The sequence below is a fragment of the Desmodus rotundus genome, chromosome 12 (genome assembly GCF_022682495.2).
Source record: "Desmodus rotundus isolate HL8 chromosome 12, HLdesRot8A.1, whole genome shotgun sequence".
NCBI classification, from domain to species: Eukaryota; Metazoa; Chordata; class Mammalia; order Chiroptera; family Phyllostomidae; genus Desmodus; species Desmodus rotundus.
The window spans coordinates 46,901,067-46,916,669 of NC_071398.1; the positions used below are offsets into that span (position 1 = coordinate 46,901,067).

Here is a 15,603-nt window from a genome sequence, read left to right on the forward strand (position 1 = left end):
ATATCAACTCAAGCTACATCTCACACCTCAACCCTGACTTGAACCCTGAACCCACAGTTATAAACCATACTAAACCTTGTCCCAAACACTACATGTCTCCATGGAGTTGCCCCCAACCTGACCTCAGGCATGACTCAGACTTCTCTCTGCCTCCCTGACGTCTTCCAGGAAGTCCATATTGACGTCCGCTTCACGAAACCATCTCCAGTTCACCTCTGACACCAGTTCCAGCACGGTGATTCCAAATCCCAGCCCCCTACTAACTCCCAACCCAGTGTCTACCTGAAACCCTAACCTCGTTTGCATTGGCAACCCTTTCCCCACCCTCTTATGAACTCCACACACCTCCTTGACTCCTCCTCTCCCAAAATCTCTAAAATAGCCCACTCGGTAACAGCACAGTAATGTTGACGCAATATTGAGTACACCAATCCAAGCCAAGTTCTCAAAACTACATCTGAAGACAAATGGGAGGATTAAATGAAATGATGGGAGAAAGACAGATGGGCACCAGCAGGAACTGAATGAATATCACCTGCCTTGCCAGATCATCCACAGAATAAAGCAGCTTCAATTTCTTGTTGTACATTTAGTGTGATGTGTCCGACACTTGCTGGAACATGTCGTTATTCCTCACGGAGATTCAAGCGAGTATTGTCTTCCTTGTTTTTATAGATGAGAAGAGGGAGGTTTAAACTAGGTGAGGCCTCTTGAGCAAAGTCATTCTGTTCAGGAGCCAAAAAAGGCAGGATTTGAATGCTGGGAGCTGCTGATGGTCTCACTATTGCATAAGCTTATGCTCTGCAAAGGAAATTTTCCCGAGACACCCTCCCATCTGGCCAGATTCCCAGTTGGCTGAAAATAAAGTCAGGATCCCATGACTCTCTTCATGATGCAACTCCCTTTTTGGCAAGAATTCCAAGTCCCACACGTGCCACGACCTTTGGTTTAGTCCCAGACCTGTCCCCAAATCCTACCCACACACTGCAATGCAATGCATATCACCCTGGTCCTTCGATCTGTCTCCTGAACCTCTGCCTGATGACTCGTGTTCTAGCTCATGATCACACCGAAGAACTAGCATCTCAGTGTCCTGCCTGCTGTGCCGTGCCCTGGGGGACAACGATCCTGGAATCTTCTGATTCATCACTTTGGGTTCCGAGGACACATTGTTCCTGAATTACTGGATTCACTTCCTCCTACTGTAAGGATACATCCCCTCTTTTGGGGAAGCTGCCCCCCAAATTTGTTTTGGTGTCACAGCCAATTACCCCTCTGCAAGCCCTTCCGCCACTTAAATACGTGCGTGCAGCAGTGTATGCTAAAAAGCGCACCACATCTTCCCTAGAATGATGGATCCAAGGCTGGGGCGATGGGCTCTGTTCAAGCTGGACCCATGTGAGATCTTCCCTGGGACTAATGTCAAGATGCCAGGAGAAGGGGAGTCTTTGTTTTTGCTGGGTTTGCTTAACTGAGTCTGTAGCTTCGATGTTCCCTCCAAGTCTACAGAGGCTAGAATGAGGTACACAAAGGAAGGAAAATCACAAGCAGAGATGAGAAACAGCTGAAAAGCATCAGAGAGGGAAACAGAGGCAGAAAGAGGCAGGCAGAGTGAGGAAAAAAGAACTGATTGGCTTACATCACCATGTCAACAACTTGAGACTCTGGTACCCACGCCACTTCCTCTGATCAGGAGCTGTGCCCTCAGCCTTCGTAGTCACCTCGGTGAGCCAACCCCCTGTTGTGCTTCAGCCAGTTTGGATGGGGCTCTGACACTTGCACCCAAGTGCTCCCCGACTAAGGCAGAATTGAGCTCCCTGTCTACGTGGGTCCTTCCAGCTGCTGCCTGGGTGCTCCTCCTGGGTGCTCTGACCCTCTGCCAGACTGTGCAGTCCACTCTGTTCCTGAGTTTCTGGTTCACCTTGGACAAGTCACTTCCCCTCCATGTCATCAACCACCCAAATTACTAATACTAGAAATTAATTTCTGAATGTACAGGGACACAAACAAGATGCCTAAGAGCAATGAAGGGAAATCCCGACCAATGAGAAAAGAGGATGGTGACTGGAGGGTCCAATCCAGAGAGGAGACAGTGGGGATTGAGCTGGTAACTCTTCCTTCCTGGCCTCTTGTGTGGAGAACATTGAATCCAGTTACCAAACATAGAAGAAATGGGTAGGGTTCTTTGGACACACACACGCTGGTGGGAGGGTCTCAGGAAAAGAAAACAATGTCTCTAGGAACCATCCTGAGAGATTGGACTTCATGGCAGGAGCACTGATGGAATGACAGTTATCCTGGTCAATGGGGAAGAGCGCACGTCACACACCCACACTCACTGGGGAGAACCACTTCATCCATGTCTCATAAAACGCCTCCAAGTACCCACTGATTGGATAGAATTGGTCACCTGATCAGAATGCCATCAAGCCATTGGCCATTCAGAGACCTATGAGGTTTCTTAAGGAGAAAAGTTAAGCTGCACCATCTGAATTTTATTTCCTGATAATAAGATCTGAGAAATCCTGGGAGCCCTGGCCAGGTAACTCATTTTGTTAGAGCATCATCCAGATACTCCAAGATTGTGGGGTATATACAAAAATCAACCAACAAATACATAAATAAGTGGAACAAAGCAATATTTCTCTCCCTCTCTCTAAAAATTCATTAATTAATTAAAAAAGAAATCCTGGGAGGGTAGATCAGGTGGGGGCTGCAGGTGAAGTTAAAAGGTTGTGAAGTAGAGAGAGAAATGGAGGAGGGTGTGGGGGGGCAACCGTTATGAAAATGCAGAAGCAGGAAGGTAGGGAAAGGAGTTATAGCATCCACAGGACGAGTTAGATGGCTGTTAGCAAGAAAGTCGTGGAACACACTGGAAGACCCGGGAGATAGACCCAGACCGGACCCAGGCTCCAGTTTGTGGCAATTTATTTACATCCTCACCACTACCCACTCCACACATATCTTTCCCCCAAACTGACTCAATTTCCTCTTCTCCACACTTCAGTTTGGACACCAGCAATGATGTGCCTCACTCCCTTCCACCACAGCTGTTCCCTCCTGACAGCTCTGAGCTGTGAGAGAGACTGCTATTTCTCCTGGGGGGGCGGGGCGGGGTGCAAGGAGTCAGTCTCTCAGACGTTTGGGGGCTTTCAACCCCCTATGTCTTCACCTGGGTGGTGATTTCATGGGTGTTCACAAAGGTATATTTAAGCTGTTTATATATTTCCTGCATCCTACTCTGAGTATCTCCAAGTTTTAACGGTGGAAGTAGAATCTCCCCCGAAAGGTTAAAAACAATGTAGCTGCTCAGGAAAAGGAAGCATAAACTGTTTCAAGCTAGTGTTCCACAGGACAGGCCATTGGATGTCAGAAAGCTCTTATGTGCCTTCTGTCCCCTGAAATTAACCTCCCCTTGCTCCAAGTCCTTCTAGGAAAAAAGGGGTTCCTGCAGGCAGTGGTGATTCCAGAGTGGCCATGGGGTCCTGGTCTCTCCAGACCTCCTGTCAGGCCTCCCATCAGGTCTCCGATTCTGTCCCTCCACACCCACCCCCAGCAGGGCCAAAGCAAGACAGGCACAGAGCCAGGTCATGGTGTTCGGTTTATTGAGGGGGGTCCAAAGCTTGTCCGAGGCTCAGCTCCTGCTGCCTATGGTCTTCTTGATCCAGTCCAGATAGAGGCAGATGTTGGTGTAGACGCCAGGTCTCTGGGGCTGCCCACAGGGGTCTGAGCCCCAGGAGGTGATGCCTTGGAGAACGCCGTTACACACCAGTGGGCCCCCGGAATCGCCCTGGAGGGGGGTAGGGGAAGAGTTTGACCGAAGATGCCTAGCTGTACCCAGCATTTAGTACCAGCTCTATACCATGACTGGATAAGAACATTGTCCCCTGGTTCCGAACTGTTGGCTAGAGTGAGGGAGGGGGGAGGGGGAGGGGAGAGGGGGAGGGGGAGGGGGGAGGGGGAGGGGTGGGCCCGATGGGAGGGTCTCAGGGAAGAAAACAAGGTCTCTGGGAATCATCCACAGAGACTGGACTTCATGGCAGGAGCACTGATGGAATGACAGTGATCCTGGCCAATGGGGAGAGCACACTGGAGCACCGTCTTCAGGGACCAATCATTGACAAGGAGGTGGGGCTTTGTGAAGGAAGCAAAGCCAGCGAGAGCCCTGAGGACTGGAGGTGCAGCCAAAGGGAAAGAGAATGTTAGATATAAGGGAAATCCCAAGATTTGTCATCCTGGGGATGGGGCGTCTTTGAAGGAGCAGTGAAACCCATGGCACCATTCCCTGAAAACTGGGAAAAGGGCATTGCTCCCCAAGAAACCCATCATGGGAGCAGGCAGCTGCGCCAGGGAACCCAGTCAGGTGCCAGAAAGAAGTGGCGGACTAGCTGGTCGATAGCAGAGTCAGCACCAATGTCAGGGACTGAGACTCAGACTGGGAGCCGAAGGTTGTGGGTGGTCCAGCCTCAGGCCCTGTCCTTCATGGGCATCTCCTCTCACCTCCTTTAACTGCCCCCTCCCTGGACCTCATCCTGCAGACCGGGCTTCCAAAGAAAATTGACGACTATTTAATGCTTCCGATCCCTGCACTGTGTGTGACCTGCTTGGGGGGGGGGGCGGTGTCCTTCTCTGAATCTTCTTCCCACGTTATAGAGACGGGAGCGACCTCTGTGTGTGCTAACTCTTTGGGGTCACTGGCTGCCGAACCTTCAGCCTCGACTGGGGTAAAGGAGGAAGGAAGAAAGGTTTCAGATTGGTTAATTCAGAAGTAATTTAAATTGGTTAATTAGGGAGTCATTCACCTGGCATGAGTCAGCCCCGTTGCTGTCACCTGCGCAGACCATGCCCTCTGTGACTTCCTCGGGGTAGGCTTCTTCACACTTTTGGTGGGAATAGATCTCTACCTGTGCACAGTTGAGGGCATCTGGAAAGTTCTCTGAGGGGGTAGAGTGAGGGAGAAATGGAGGAGGGTGTGGGGGGTTCCCAGAAAGAGCCATTCCCGCCATTCCCATCTGGACTGACCTCCCTTCTGTGAGCCCACAGGTGCACCGGGAAGTTTCGGGCAGATTTCTCACCACACTAAACAAAGCCATGGTCCCTGCTGCTTCCTTCTGTCCACCTCAAGTGGGACCATTGGACTCTACCTTTTGTTTCTCGCCCTGAGTCATTTTCAAATTAAGAAGCAGGAGACTGGAGGACTTGCAGTACCCTTGCAATACCTCTGTCCCGCTCTGTCCAGTCTTCCCACCCTCAGGCCACCAGGTTCTCAATCTCAGCTAAATTCTACTTCTTCCAAATGTCACCTCCTTCTAGAAACCTTTTCTGACCATTTTAGTTAAAACACCCCCCCATCACTCCATGTCTTCTTACCATCCATGATATTTCACTATAGCTCTTAACTCTACGTCACGTTTCATACGATACGTATTTGTTCATTGTCTAATTCCCCAGCCTAGCAGGCAACTCCGTAAGGACAGGGGCTCATACAGTACAGCACCTGGGGCCTTTCAGAGCCTCCCAAGTAAGTGTTGAATTAAAGGCTGGAAGTGGAACTTATCTTTCTTATCAGCCTTTGAGTAATAGACTGGATGGGGGAAATGTCTGTCTCGTACCTCAACGTGCCGGAAGCTATATGCGGACATCTCATGTAATCTTCACAGAAGCTTTTGGAAGGAGGGATGCATTCATTCATTCCCTAACTCACTCACCTACATAATCATTCGACAAATATTTATTGAGCACCACCCTGAATGCTAGGAACACCCAGTAAAGAAAATAGATATAACACAAACACTTAGGGAGCTTAACAATCTATTGATTAGTTATCCCCATTTTGCAGATGAGGAGAGCGAGGCCGAGGGGTGGGAAGGGACTTGTCTAGAGACAAGGGGAAAGAGCCATGGTTTTTCTCGGATCTACCTGATGCATGAACAGGTGGGTTTTCCCATCATGCCATTGTCTCTCTAGAAGTGAGAGTCAGAGAGTCAGGGACCTTAATCCAGGCTTGGCTGCTTCCTGGTGAATCACATCATGCCTCTGAGACGGGCCCCAATTTCTTCACTGTGAAGCAGATTGAGAGGCTACCTGGACCCCAAAGTCCCTAAGAGAGGACCTCAGTGGACGTCCAGAGGTTTTGGTCCAGAATGATGAGGAAGCTGGAAACCTAGACCGTGGGTCCTGGGGTAGGAAGGGCCTGGACTGTGAGTGATCTGGGCCCAGGAATCTTGAGTTCAAGAGGGAAAAAGTGCTGAGAAGTCTGTTTTGGGGGGGGGGCTGCTGCAAATCCTTTGTATCTCAAGTCTGTTAATGAAGTTGTATAAAATCCTGTACAATAAAGGTCTCACAATACGTTATTCTCAGCCGTAAAGGGGAGATGTATTCATTTATCCATCCATCCATTCATTCATCTATCCCTATTTTTGAGACCTGCTTAACAGTGTGTTAATTTGCTTTCCTTCTCCCATCACTCCTATTAATATTCTAGCCTTCACCCTGGCTGGTGTGGCTCAGTGGATTGCGCACCAGCCTGTGAACCGAAAAGTCGCCAGTTTGATTCTCAGCCAGGGTGTATGCCTGGGTTGCAGGCCAGGTCCCCCGCTGGGGGCGTGTGAGAGGCAACTGATCGCTGTATCTCTTACACAGTGATGTTTCTCTCCTCTTCCTCCCTTCCCCACTCTCTAAAAACAAACAAACAAGCAAATAAATAAAATCTTTAAAAAAATATTCTAGCCTTCAAGGTTCTTAACACGGGCCACTTGTGAATCTCAGCCCCGCAGCCACCATCTCTTCCTTATCTCCTTCTAGGGGTAAAGTTTTGCCAACGGTCTGGGGTCCACGGGGCCCATCAACTCCTCCTTCCTTCCCACTACCTTGGGGGCTGGAAACAGTGCCCCAGCCCGAGATGGTACACTTCTGGCCAGCTTGAGGGCAGTGATCTGTCAGGTTGATGGGCCTCACTTTGTTCCCGAGGGATGCTGGACCACATAGTCGAACGAGCATCAGATCGTGCTTGCGTTCATCGCTGTTGCCGTCGTAGCAGGGGTGTTGGATGGACTGAGCCACATCCCTTTCTTGCTCTGGCCCTTTCTGCAGCCTGTGATCTCCCAAGTGCACTGTGTACCTCCTGTAAGGATGGGGGTCAGTTTGGGACCAGCCCCATCATTACAGCCCCTCCTCACAGCCCAGAATCCCGGTCCCCAGCCCTCCTCTCTTAGACCCGGGAGGCCAGGTCCCTCAGCCCCCTCTTTTCTCACACCTCCCCTCTTAGAGTCCGGGTCTCCAGCTCTCTCTTTCCCGAGGTGAAGCCCCAGCCTCCTCTTTCCCCAGGTCCAGCCCAGGCACCTACTCACGGTTTTTTACAGTGGGCTGCTGTGAGAACCCAGTTGTCATCTACGAGGACACCCCCACATAGCAGCTGGACGCCCTGGAACAAGGCCACCTGCCAAGGCTGCGAATGGGGCTTGCACTCCTGGCCCCCCAGCACCTTGGACTCCTGTGCTCTCCATTGTCCTGCAGCCGGATGAGAGAAGGTTGGATCACTGCCCCTGGGGTAGTGCATGGGCGAGGGGGAGTGGGAGGGCCCGAACACCACTGTGGGTTCACAGGGACACGCCCAAGTTCTCTGCCTGCCTCCTCATGTGTCCACACACCCTCACGTGTGGGGCTCCTGGCTTGCCCATGATGCCACACGGATACACACGTACACTCACTGAAACCCATGAGTCATCACACCATGTCGCACACCTGAGCATGCTTTCACATGCTTCCACATGCATCCACATGCTCTTACACTCCCGTGTGTCTCTGCACCCCCAACAAGCAACCCCACAGGCTTGGTGTGCTCATGCCAATTTGCAGCACAACCTGACACTGCTACCTGCTGCCACCTGTGCCACAGCTCCACCCTGCTCCCCAGCAAAGCAAGCCTGCCGAAGCCCCCACGTGCAAGTGCACACTTCACCCATCCCGCACTCACATAGCCACCACAGCTCGCTCATAGGCTCACACCTGCCACCAGTGCCTTCCAGCCCTCCTCACCTGCACAGGCTTCCAACAGCAAAAGCAGGAACATCCAGGTGCACATTGCAGCAGGTAGTGGGTGTCCCATGCTGGGGTCTGGGGGAGGGAGAGCACAAGGGCTGAGAGGCGGAGGGAGGAGCCTGAACTCCTAGTGAGATCTGGGGATTGGGAAGGGAGCAGAGTATACAGAGTTGTTCTTCTGGGCCCTGCAGGAGGAAGGGGCTGGGACTCAGATTCTTAGGTCTGAGTTAGAAGGGGGTGGGGCCCTAGATTCCTGAAAATGAGGAGAGAGGGGTCTGGGGGTCTGGATTTTTACGTTCCCAGGGAGAAGGGAGTTCAGATCCTGGACTCCTGAATCTTGAGGAAGAGGAGGCGGGGGCTCAGATTCCTGGGTTCAGACGGAGGAAGGGCTGTGAGGTTCAAGTCCCAGGCCTGAAGGAGGAGGGGCCCCAGGGCCAGATGCAAGCGGCTGAGAATTTAGAGTCCAGAGGGGCGGGGTCACCTACTGATTCGGACCCAGAGCAGGAGGCCCCGGTACTTCAGCTGTCTGCTGGGTACAGGAATCTGGAGGCTTTTAACTGGGAATCCCCGCCTCCTGCTCCGCCTCCTCCTGTGCCCGAGCTCGACTGAGCTTCCCTGGGTTTGAGTGAGGAACGTTTGAGGGGCTGAAAGGAAACTCTTGAGGGAGGGGGAGCTGGAATCTCGGGGTACCGAGGCAAAGAGGAGGAGCTCAGTGCTGTGACTCCTGGGTCTCAAACAGGAAGGTCTGGGGGCTCCAACAGTTGGATCTGGGGGAGGACAGGGACGGGGACACAGAATCCTGGGTCTGAGAAGGGGATGGGACTGGGGTCCTAGATTCCTGGATCTGAATGAGAGGGGGGGGGGCGGACTCCCGAATTCAAGACAAGAGTGGGCTTGAGGCCCAGACTTTGAGACTGAGAAAGGAGGGGAGCTGCTGCCAATAACCCCGAATCGAAGAAAGGCGAGTCTTCTCGGTCCAGACCTCTGAGGGCGGATCGGACCCGCCCGCTGTCCCCGGAGAGGTCCGCGATCCGGGAAGGCAGGTTTGGGAGGCACCGTGACCTGGTTTCCCCTTTCTCTGCGGGTGATGGGACCAGCCTGAGCAGAACGCAGGAGGCCTGCTGCAATAGGGCTGATGAAGGAAGACTTCGGGCAGAACCGACTAAAGGTTCAAGGGAAATTTTAACGCGGTGGCGCTCCCTGTCTGTCCTCCTCCGCCCACACGTTGCCCTTCCTCCATCCCACAACGCAGGCAGAAAGAAGAAAGGGCTCCGTCCGCACCTTTATTGCAAAAACAACTATTGGATCCAAAGAGATCGAGACCCTCCCCTCAACTTCTCCCAGACGGTCCCGGGCAGAATTCAAACCCAGAACCCCCCCCCCCGAAGGCGTGGCCAAGAGGGGTCGAGCCAGACGGGCCTGTGCGCCACTCCCGGAGGCTCCAGAGCCCCTGACAGACTTAAGGGGGCGTGGCCGCACGGGGTGGAGTCCAAGCAAGGGCGTCTCATTGGACAAAGTTCCGAGGGGAGGAGCAATCTGGTAGCTTTCTTGCCGGAGGCAGGACCCCCAGCTGAGGCTGTTCCACCCGGTGGCGCCAGTTCTTGGCGAAGTCAGAGACAGGGGCGGGAGGGTGGAGCTGTTTCTCTGGGCCTTCCCTTCTAAATAACCAGCAGGCTTCTCCAGGACAGCTGAGGCCAAGGGTGGAGACCACGGAGGCTGGAGCCTCTCTGCCCTACGCCCGTCCTCCTCTCTAGGTCGTCCAAGGCACCAGGGCTCAGTTTTCCTTCATTGTTTTTCTGATCCAGCGCACGTAGTGGCATACGCTAGTGTAGACGGCGGGGCGCTGGGGTCTGGAGCAGGGCTCCGCGCCTCCAGACACCACGCCAGCCAGGGTGCCGTGACAAATCAGGGGGCCCCCAGAGTCACCCTGTGTGCGGAGGAAAAAAGCAGAGAAACTGTTAGGCTAATTTAATTATGACATAACACAGGCCACTTCCCCCTTCCCGGGGATCCCCCGTTTCTAACTAGCCCCCAACCCAGACATCCAGGTCTCCATTCCCTCCTCCCTCAGACTCAGGAGTCAAAAAATTCATAGCCTTCACTTCTCCCTTGGACCTAGCATTCTGGTTCCTAGCACCCTCTTCCCTCAGGACTTAGAGTCCAGACCCCCCAGTTCCCTTCTCCTTTAGATCCAGAAGTCTTGGCCCTGGCCCCATCCTCTCTCAGGACCCAGAAGGATACGCAGCCTCCTTCTCCTCACCTGGCAGGAGCCCCGGCCCCCCTCCCACAGGCCGGCACAGAGCATGCTCTTGGAGATGTGGCCTGGATATGCCCGATGGCAGAGTCTCGGCTCCAGGATGCTGATGTTGGCACACTGCAGCGTGAGCGGGTACTGCACTGTTGGGGAAGGAGATCACAGCGGGTCAGCAGCTGCACCCATCTCCCTCAGCACACCCGCCTGTCCTTCCTTTAGGAGGATCCACGGAGCCACAGCGTAAGATTCTCCAAGAAAGAGCCCTGGCTGGTGTAGCTCAGGGGATTGAGCGCGGGCCTGTGAACCAAAGGGTCGAGGGTTGGATTCCCAATCAGGGCACATGCCTGGGTTGTGGGCCAGGTCCCCAGTAGGGGGCGCGCGAGAGTAAGCCACACTGATGTTTCTCTTCCTCTCTTTCTCCCTCCCTTCTCCTCTGTCTATGAAAGTAAAGCTTAAAAAGAAGATTCTCCAAGAAAGAAACAAGAGACAGGTGACAAAGAATCATAGCATAAAATAGCATTTTCTGAAGGATGTATCGGAAGAGGTACAGAGGGAGGGAGGGAGAGAATGAGACAGAAAGATGCAGAGAGCCAAGAGACAAGAAGACACGTATAATTTGCCTAGAGAAAAATAGAGACCATAGCAGGAGCTGGAGACCTTTTAAGGGGAAAGAAATTCTCAGAGGAGGCCATGAAGAAATAGAAATGGGCCCAGAGATATCCAGTGAGAAGCAGCGTTTTAAAGGGAAGGAGATATTTACAGGGAGAAGGTCATTGAGAGGCACAGAGATAAAGATTTAGAGATAGTCGGTTGAGATAGAAGGAGTTACAGCATGTAGAGATAGACATGAATATATAACCCCCAATGTGTGTGTGTGTGTGTGTGTGTGTGTATATATATATATATAGAGAGAGAGAGAGAGAGAGAGAGAGGGAGAGGGAGAGGGAGGGGGGGGGTATCCATGTGTATAACATATGGGTGCAAACTCAGATGCATCCAGGGGCTTTATGGGTAAATAGAAGTTGTGGTTTGTCTGCAGGCGCCACCTCCACTAACTCTATCCAACAGTGGTCGCTGTTTTAGGAATGTGGGCCAGGCATTGCCAGTTCTTTACAAGGGAATCCCGAAACTTGGCTTTTATGTAAAAGCTCCCAGGTTTTAGATGTTAACAGCAACAAATTCAGACCTTTTTCTTTTCTGAAGGCATTTTGAAAACCAGCATTAATGTGGGAAGCAAATTTGCCTAATGGGTTGCTGATTGGTGACTCTGAGATATGTAGGGCTTATTTTGATTTTAAGATACATATATTTTTACATTTAAACATCCTGAAATCAGGATGTGTCTTCTAGGAAATGGGTCTCACGAGAATCAGTGAGACTGTTTTCCTGCCATTCCCAGTGGGTTGTGAAATAATGAAGCACCTTATAATTTACAGCATCTTAGATTTGATGGAACATATGGGAGGACAGATAGACGGACAGGTAGACAGACAGTGGATAGAGATGAAAAGGCAGAAAGGGAAGAGGAAGGATTTAGACCCTCCGCCTGAGATGTAAGAGAGCATGTCAGGGTGAGGCTGTACCCATGGGGCTGGACACGGCCCCCCAGCCTGAGATGAGGCACTGGGTGCCTGGGGAGACGCAGGTGTGGCTGATGTTGAGGGGCTGCACAGCAGGTCCCAGGTGCACCTTCCTGGGCAGGCGGATCAGCATGATGTCATGGTTGTGGTCTTGGGCTGTGAGGTCCTTGTTGAACTCAGGGTGAGGGAAGAAGTCCGTGACTCGAAACAGCTGCTCTGGACCCTCCCATTTCCAGAGGTGATGCTCCCCGAGGCGGACCCACAGATACCTGCTGGGACATGCCTCAGGGGTCAAGATGAATGTCCACCAGGGGGCTGTGTGACTCTCTACAAGCTACCTATTTTCTCTGGCACCCCATCATACGTGATGCAAGAGTGCTGTGTGATTTTAAGGAACACACACACTGTCTCTGGGCCTCTGATCCCCACTCCCTCCCTTTGTCTGCCTCTGCTATGGTAGCTCTCCCCCAAAAGCTCACACCTTTTCCTAGGTCCACGCCAAGTGGGCCACCTTCTTCCTTGCCCCACCTGGAGCCTTAGTGGTGAACTGGGTCCCCTGGAACCACGTAGGCACCTGGGGACTCCACCTACAACACAAAAACAGCTCCACCCCTGCCCCCACTGGTCTGGTGGCTTCTGCGGGGAGTGGCTGTGTGTGTGTGTGTGTGTGTGTGTGCTCTGCCGTGTACGTAGGGAGGGGGATGGAATATGGAAAATCCCCACGTTTGGGATCACCTGCATCCTCAGGCTTTTCCTGTCTGCCATATCCCTCACCCCCCAATGCATTTCCTCCTGAAATCTAACCCTAAGCCTCTCTCACTGCATTTCCAGTCTGCTTGCGCTGCTCTCGGTCTATGCCCTGGGCAGCGGGGGACTTTCTGAGGGTCTGTGTGTCCACCCCCCAGCCTCTGTTCTCTCCCATTAGGGACCGGGCTAATGACCCGAGAAGTCCAGGTGTGGGGAGTGTGTGGTTATTTCCATCTCTCTGCCTTTCTGTCACTGTATTGCCTCAGCTCTCTGTCTGGGAAACGAGCCCTCCCCCATCCCAACTTGTTCTTAGCTCTGAATCCCTTCTACTTCCATATCTCTGCTTTTCTCCTTCTTTGTCTTTGAGGCTGGAATCTGGACATTGCTCTCCTAGCGTGGTGTGCAGACCTGGAGCTGGAAGAGACCCCATAGTGGAGCAGTGCATGATGGGAGATTACCACACAGCATCCCGTGCTTGATCCCTGGAGGGACGTACATCAGAACAGGAAGGGCAGCCTCTTCCCAGAGACGGGCAGGCAGGGTTTTAGGTTCTAGGATTATATTAGAATGTCCAGAATCTAACATTCTAGAACTCTAGTATTCTAACCCCCTAAGAATCAACAGCTTGTAGAATTCTGTGAAGCTCAAGTCCTAGAATGCTATGAATCCAAGACTGTACTGTTCCAGTTTCTCTGAATCAAAGTGTCTAGGATTTTAAAATTAACTGAATTGGGGGATGGTATGGGTGGAGGTGGAAGAAGGTATTGGGGGGGAGATGAATAGTAATAGAAAAATACAATAAAAAAGTAAAGTGGTTGCCCTGACCAGTGTGGCTCGGTTGGGCATCCTCCCATAAAGCAAAAGGTTGCCGTTTCGATTCCCAGACAGGGCACGTGCTTGGGATGTGGGTTTGGTCCCCGGTGGGGGCACGTACAAGAATCAATTGATCGATGTTCCTCTCTCACATCAAAGTTTTTCTCCGCCCCTTCCCCTCTCTCTAAAAATAAATAAATAAAATCTTTTTAAAGACAAAAATTAATTATTGATAATAATAGTAATAAAATTATATGAATTATATCTATGACTTCATGAGCCTAGAATCCTAATATTTTTGGAGAATAAGATTAGAACATCCTCGTTCTAGAATTCTATAAATCTATGATTTGGGAAATTTCAAAATATAGGGTTCAAATAGTCTAAGATTCTAGAAATCTCTGAATTAAAAGTTTGGCGATTTTAAGAATCTGGAATATTTGCATTCTGGGATACTAAATCCACCAAATTCTAGAAATGCATGAATATAACCTCCTAGAATTTTTTTGCTTCAAGATTCTGGAATTCTACAAATCACAGTATTCTAGGAACTGTGAATGAAAGATTGTAGGACCATAAGCATCTATGTTCGATGAGTCTAGCCAGAATCCTCCGAATCTAAGATTCGAGTATTTTTCTACTCATCCAGTACAGCTCCTGAGCCCTTGAAATGTGGTTGGTCCAAACTGAGAAGCATCATTTGTGTGAAGGACAAGTCCAATTCCAAAGGTCCACACCAAAAAGAGGAAGTGATGGAATTTGTAGATCTTTAAACATTGAGTACATATTAAAATGATATTAGTTTGTGTATATTAAAAATCTATTATTAAAATTAATTTTTCTTGTTTCTCTTTTTCAACGTGTCTACTAGAAAACTGAAACTTACATGGCTACATTCTGTTTCATTGGCAGAGCTGCTCTGGACTTGTAAGATTCTAATAGTGTCTGAATCTATGGATTCCAGAATTCTCTGAGGTTATCTCGTGGGTCCAGATTTTAGGAGTCTAAGATTCTGGACTTCTCTGGGTCAGAGTCTAAGATTCTAAGAGAGTAAATTTCAAATCTTAGGTTCTTAGAATCTGATTATTTAAAACTGGAATTGGGAAAGTTGACTCTGTAATTCTAAGTTGAGCTTCTGGGAACAGAAACAGGCTCAGCCCTTCTTGCCTACAGCTCCCTCCTTTTTCTACCAGAGACCCTTGCCCCCCCACCCTTACTCCCAGCCCCCTCCGCAGAGTGGTCACTCACGGCTTGCGGCAGTGGGCAGCTGTGAGCAGCCAGCGGTCACTGATGAGGGTGGCCCCACAGAAGAGGTGGGTGAGGTAGAAGAGGCCAGCCTGCCAGGGCTGAGAGTTGGGGTGGCATTCCTTAGCTCCGATGGCTCTGGTGTCTGCCCAGCTGTTCCCTGGGGGCAGGTGGGAGGCAGAGGGGTGAATGCGGAGCAAGGTGGGAGGGCTGGGGAGAGATGCTGAGGGCAGGAACAGAAGGCCGAGGGTGCAAAGGGCAAGCTGCAGAGGCTGCTGGGGCCACAGAGGAGTGACAGGATGGGCAGCAAGGACACAGGAGCCTCACCTGCCAGGAGAGAAAGCAGCACACAGACAAATCCCAGCTGCATGACCTCTGGGTGCCTGGATCCTGGGGCCCGGCTCTGGCATCCCTGCTTCTTTAAGGTAAGCCTTGTCATCTCCTTCCTCCTCCCTGGGGCCACCCTCTGATTAATCAGTGTTGAGAAATGTTACCGGGGGAGGAGGAAGCCCTGGGGCCTTGCCTGGAAACAAGTCTTGAGAAGGGAGGCCATGCAGGGAGACCCTCTGGTAGGAAAAGCTGGCTGCCTGCTGGGTCAGGGCTTGGCTAACTGGGGCAGGGGGCCTAGGATGTAGAATTTTCCTTGGGTGTCTCCAAAAAGAGGGATTCCCCCTATGCAGGATCTAGATACAGGATCATCTGTGGCCAGGAGGGGGAAGAGGATGAGGAGAAAGATCCCTAATGTCGGGCCCTGAGGTGGAAGCAAGTTTATCTTGAATGCAGCTGTGGTGAGCTGGGACCAATATACAGGAGTAATGCCCAGAAATCAGGATAGAGGAGGGAGAAGGAACTGGGACTCAGAGGGAAGAAACCACACAGGGAGGCAGGATGAGGGTGAGATGGGGACAGAGAAAGAGATAAAAG

The 15,603-nt window shown here is 51.4% G+C and overlaps 2 protein-coding genes across 3 annotated transcripts; both read right to left on the bottom strand.

Annotated features, from left to right (window-relative positions):
- Window positions 1-3,588: 3,588 nt before the first annotated feature.
- Window positions 3,589-8,602, bottom strand: KLK8 (kallikrein related peptidase 8). 2 transcript variants are annotated; one of them, XM_045200326.2, is made up of 6 exons: window positions 8,526-8,602; window positions 8,038-8,115; window positions 7,350-7,509; window positions 6,870-7,123; window positions 4,803-4,936; window positions 3,589-3,790 (listed from the first exon to the last, which is right to left on the bottom strand). In XM_045200326.2, the coding sequence occupies exons 2-6, from the start codon at window positions 8,105-8,107 to the stop codon at window positions 3,635-3,637; spliced, it is 774 nt and encodes a 257-aa protein (XP_045056261.1). In that variant the 5' UTR covers window positions 8,108-8,115; window positions 8,526-8,602; the 3' UTR covers window positions 3,589-3,634. The 2 variants fall into 2 exon arrangements, with proteins under 2 accessions (XP_045056261.1, XP_045056262.1); XM_045200327.3 differs by lacking the exon at window positions 8,526-8,602 and adding an exon at window positions 8,336-8,445.
- A 715-nt stretch (window positions 8,603-9,317) lies between these two features.
- KLK9 (kallikrein related peptidase 9) lies at window positions 9,318-15,105 on the bottom strand. The gene is made up of 5 exons (XM_024566424.3): window positions 15,007-15,105; window positions 14,683-14,839; window positions 11,878-12,143; window positions 10,301-10,437; window positions 9,318-9,967 (listed from the first exon to the last, which is right to left on the bottom strand). Exons 1-5 carry the CDS (start codon window positions 15,047-15,049, stop codon window positions 9,815-9,817), a joined length of 756 nt encoding a protein of 251 aa, XP_024422192.1. The 5' UTR covers window positions 15,050-15,105; the 3' UTR covers window positions 9,318-9,814.
- Window positions 15,106-15,603: the final 498 nt, after the last annotated feature.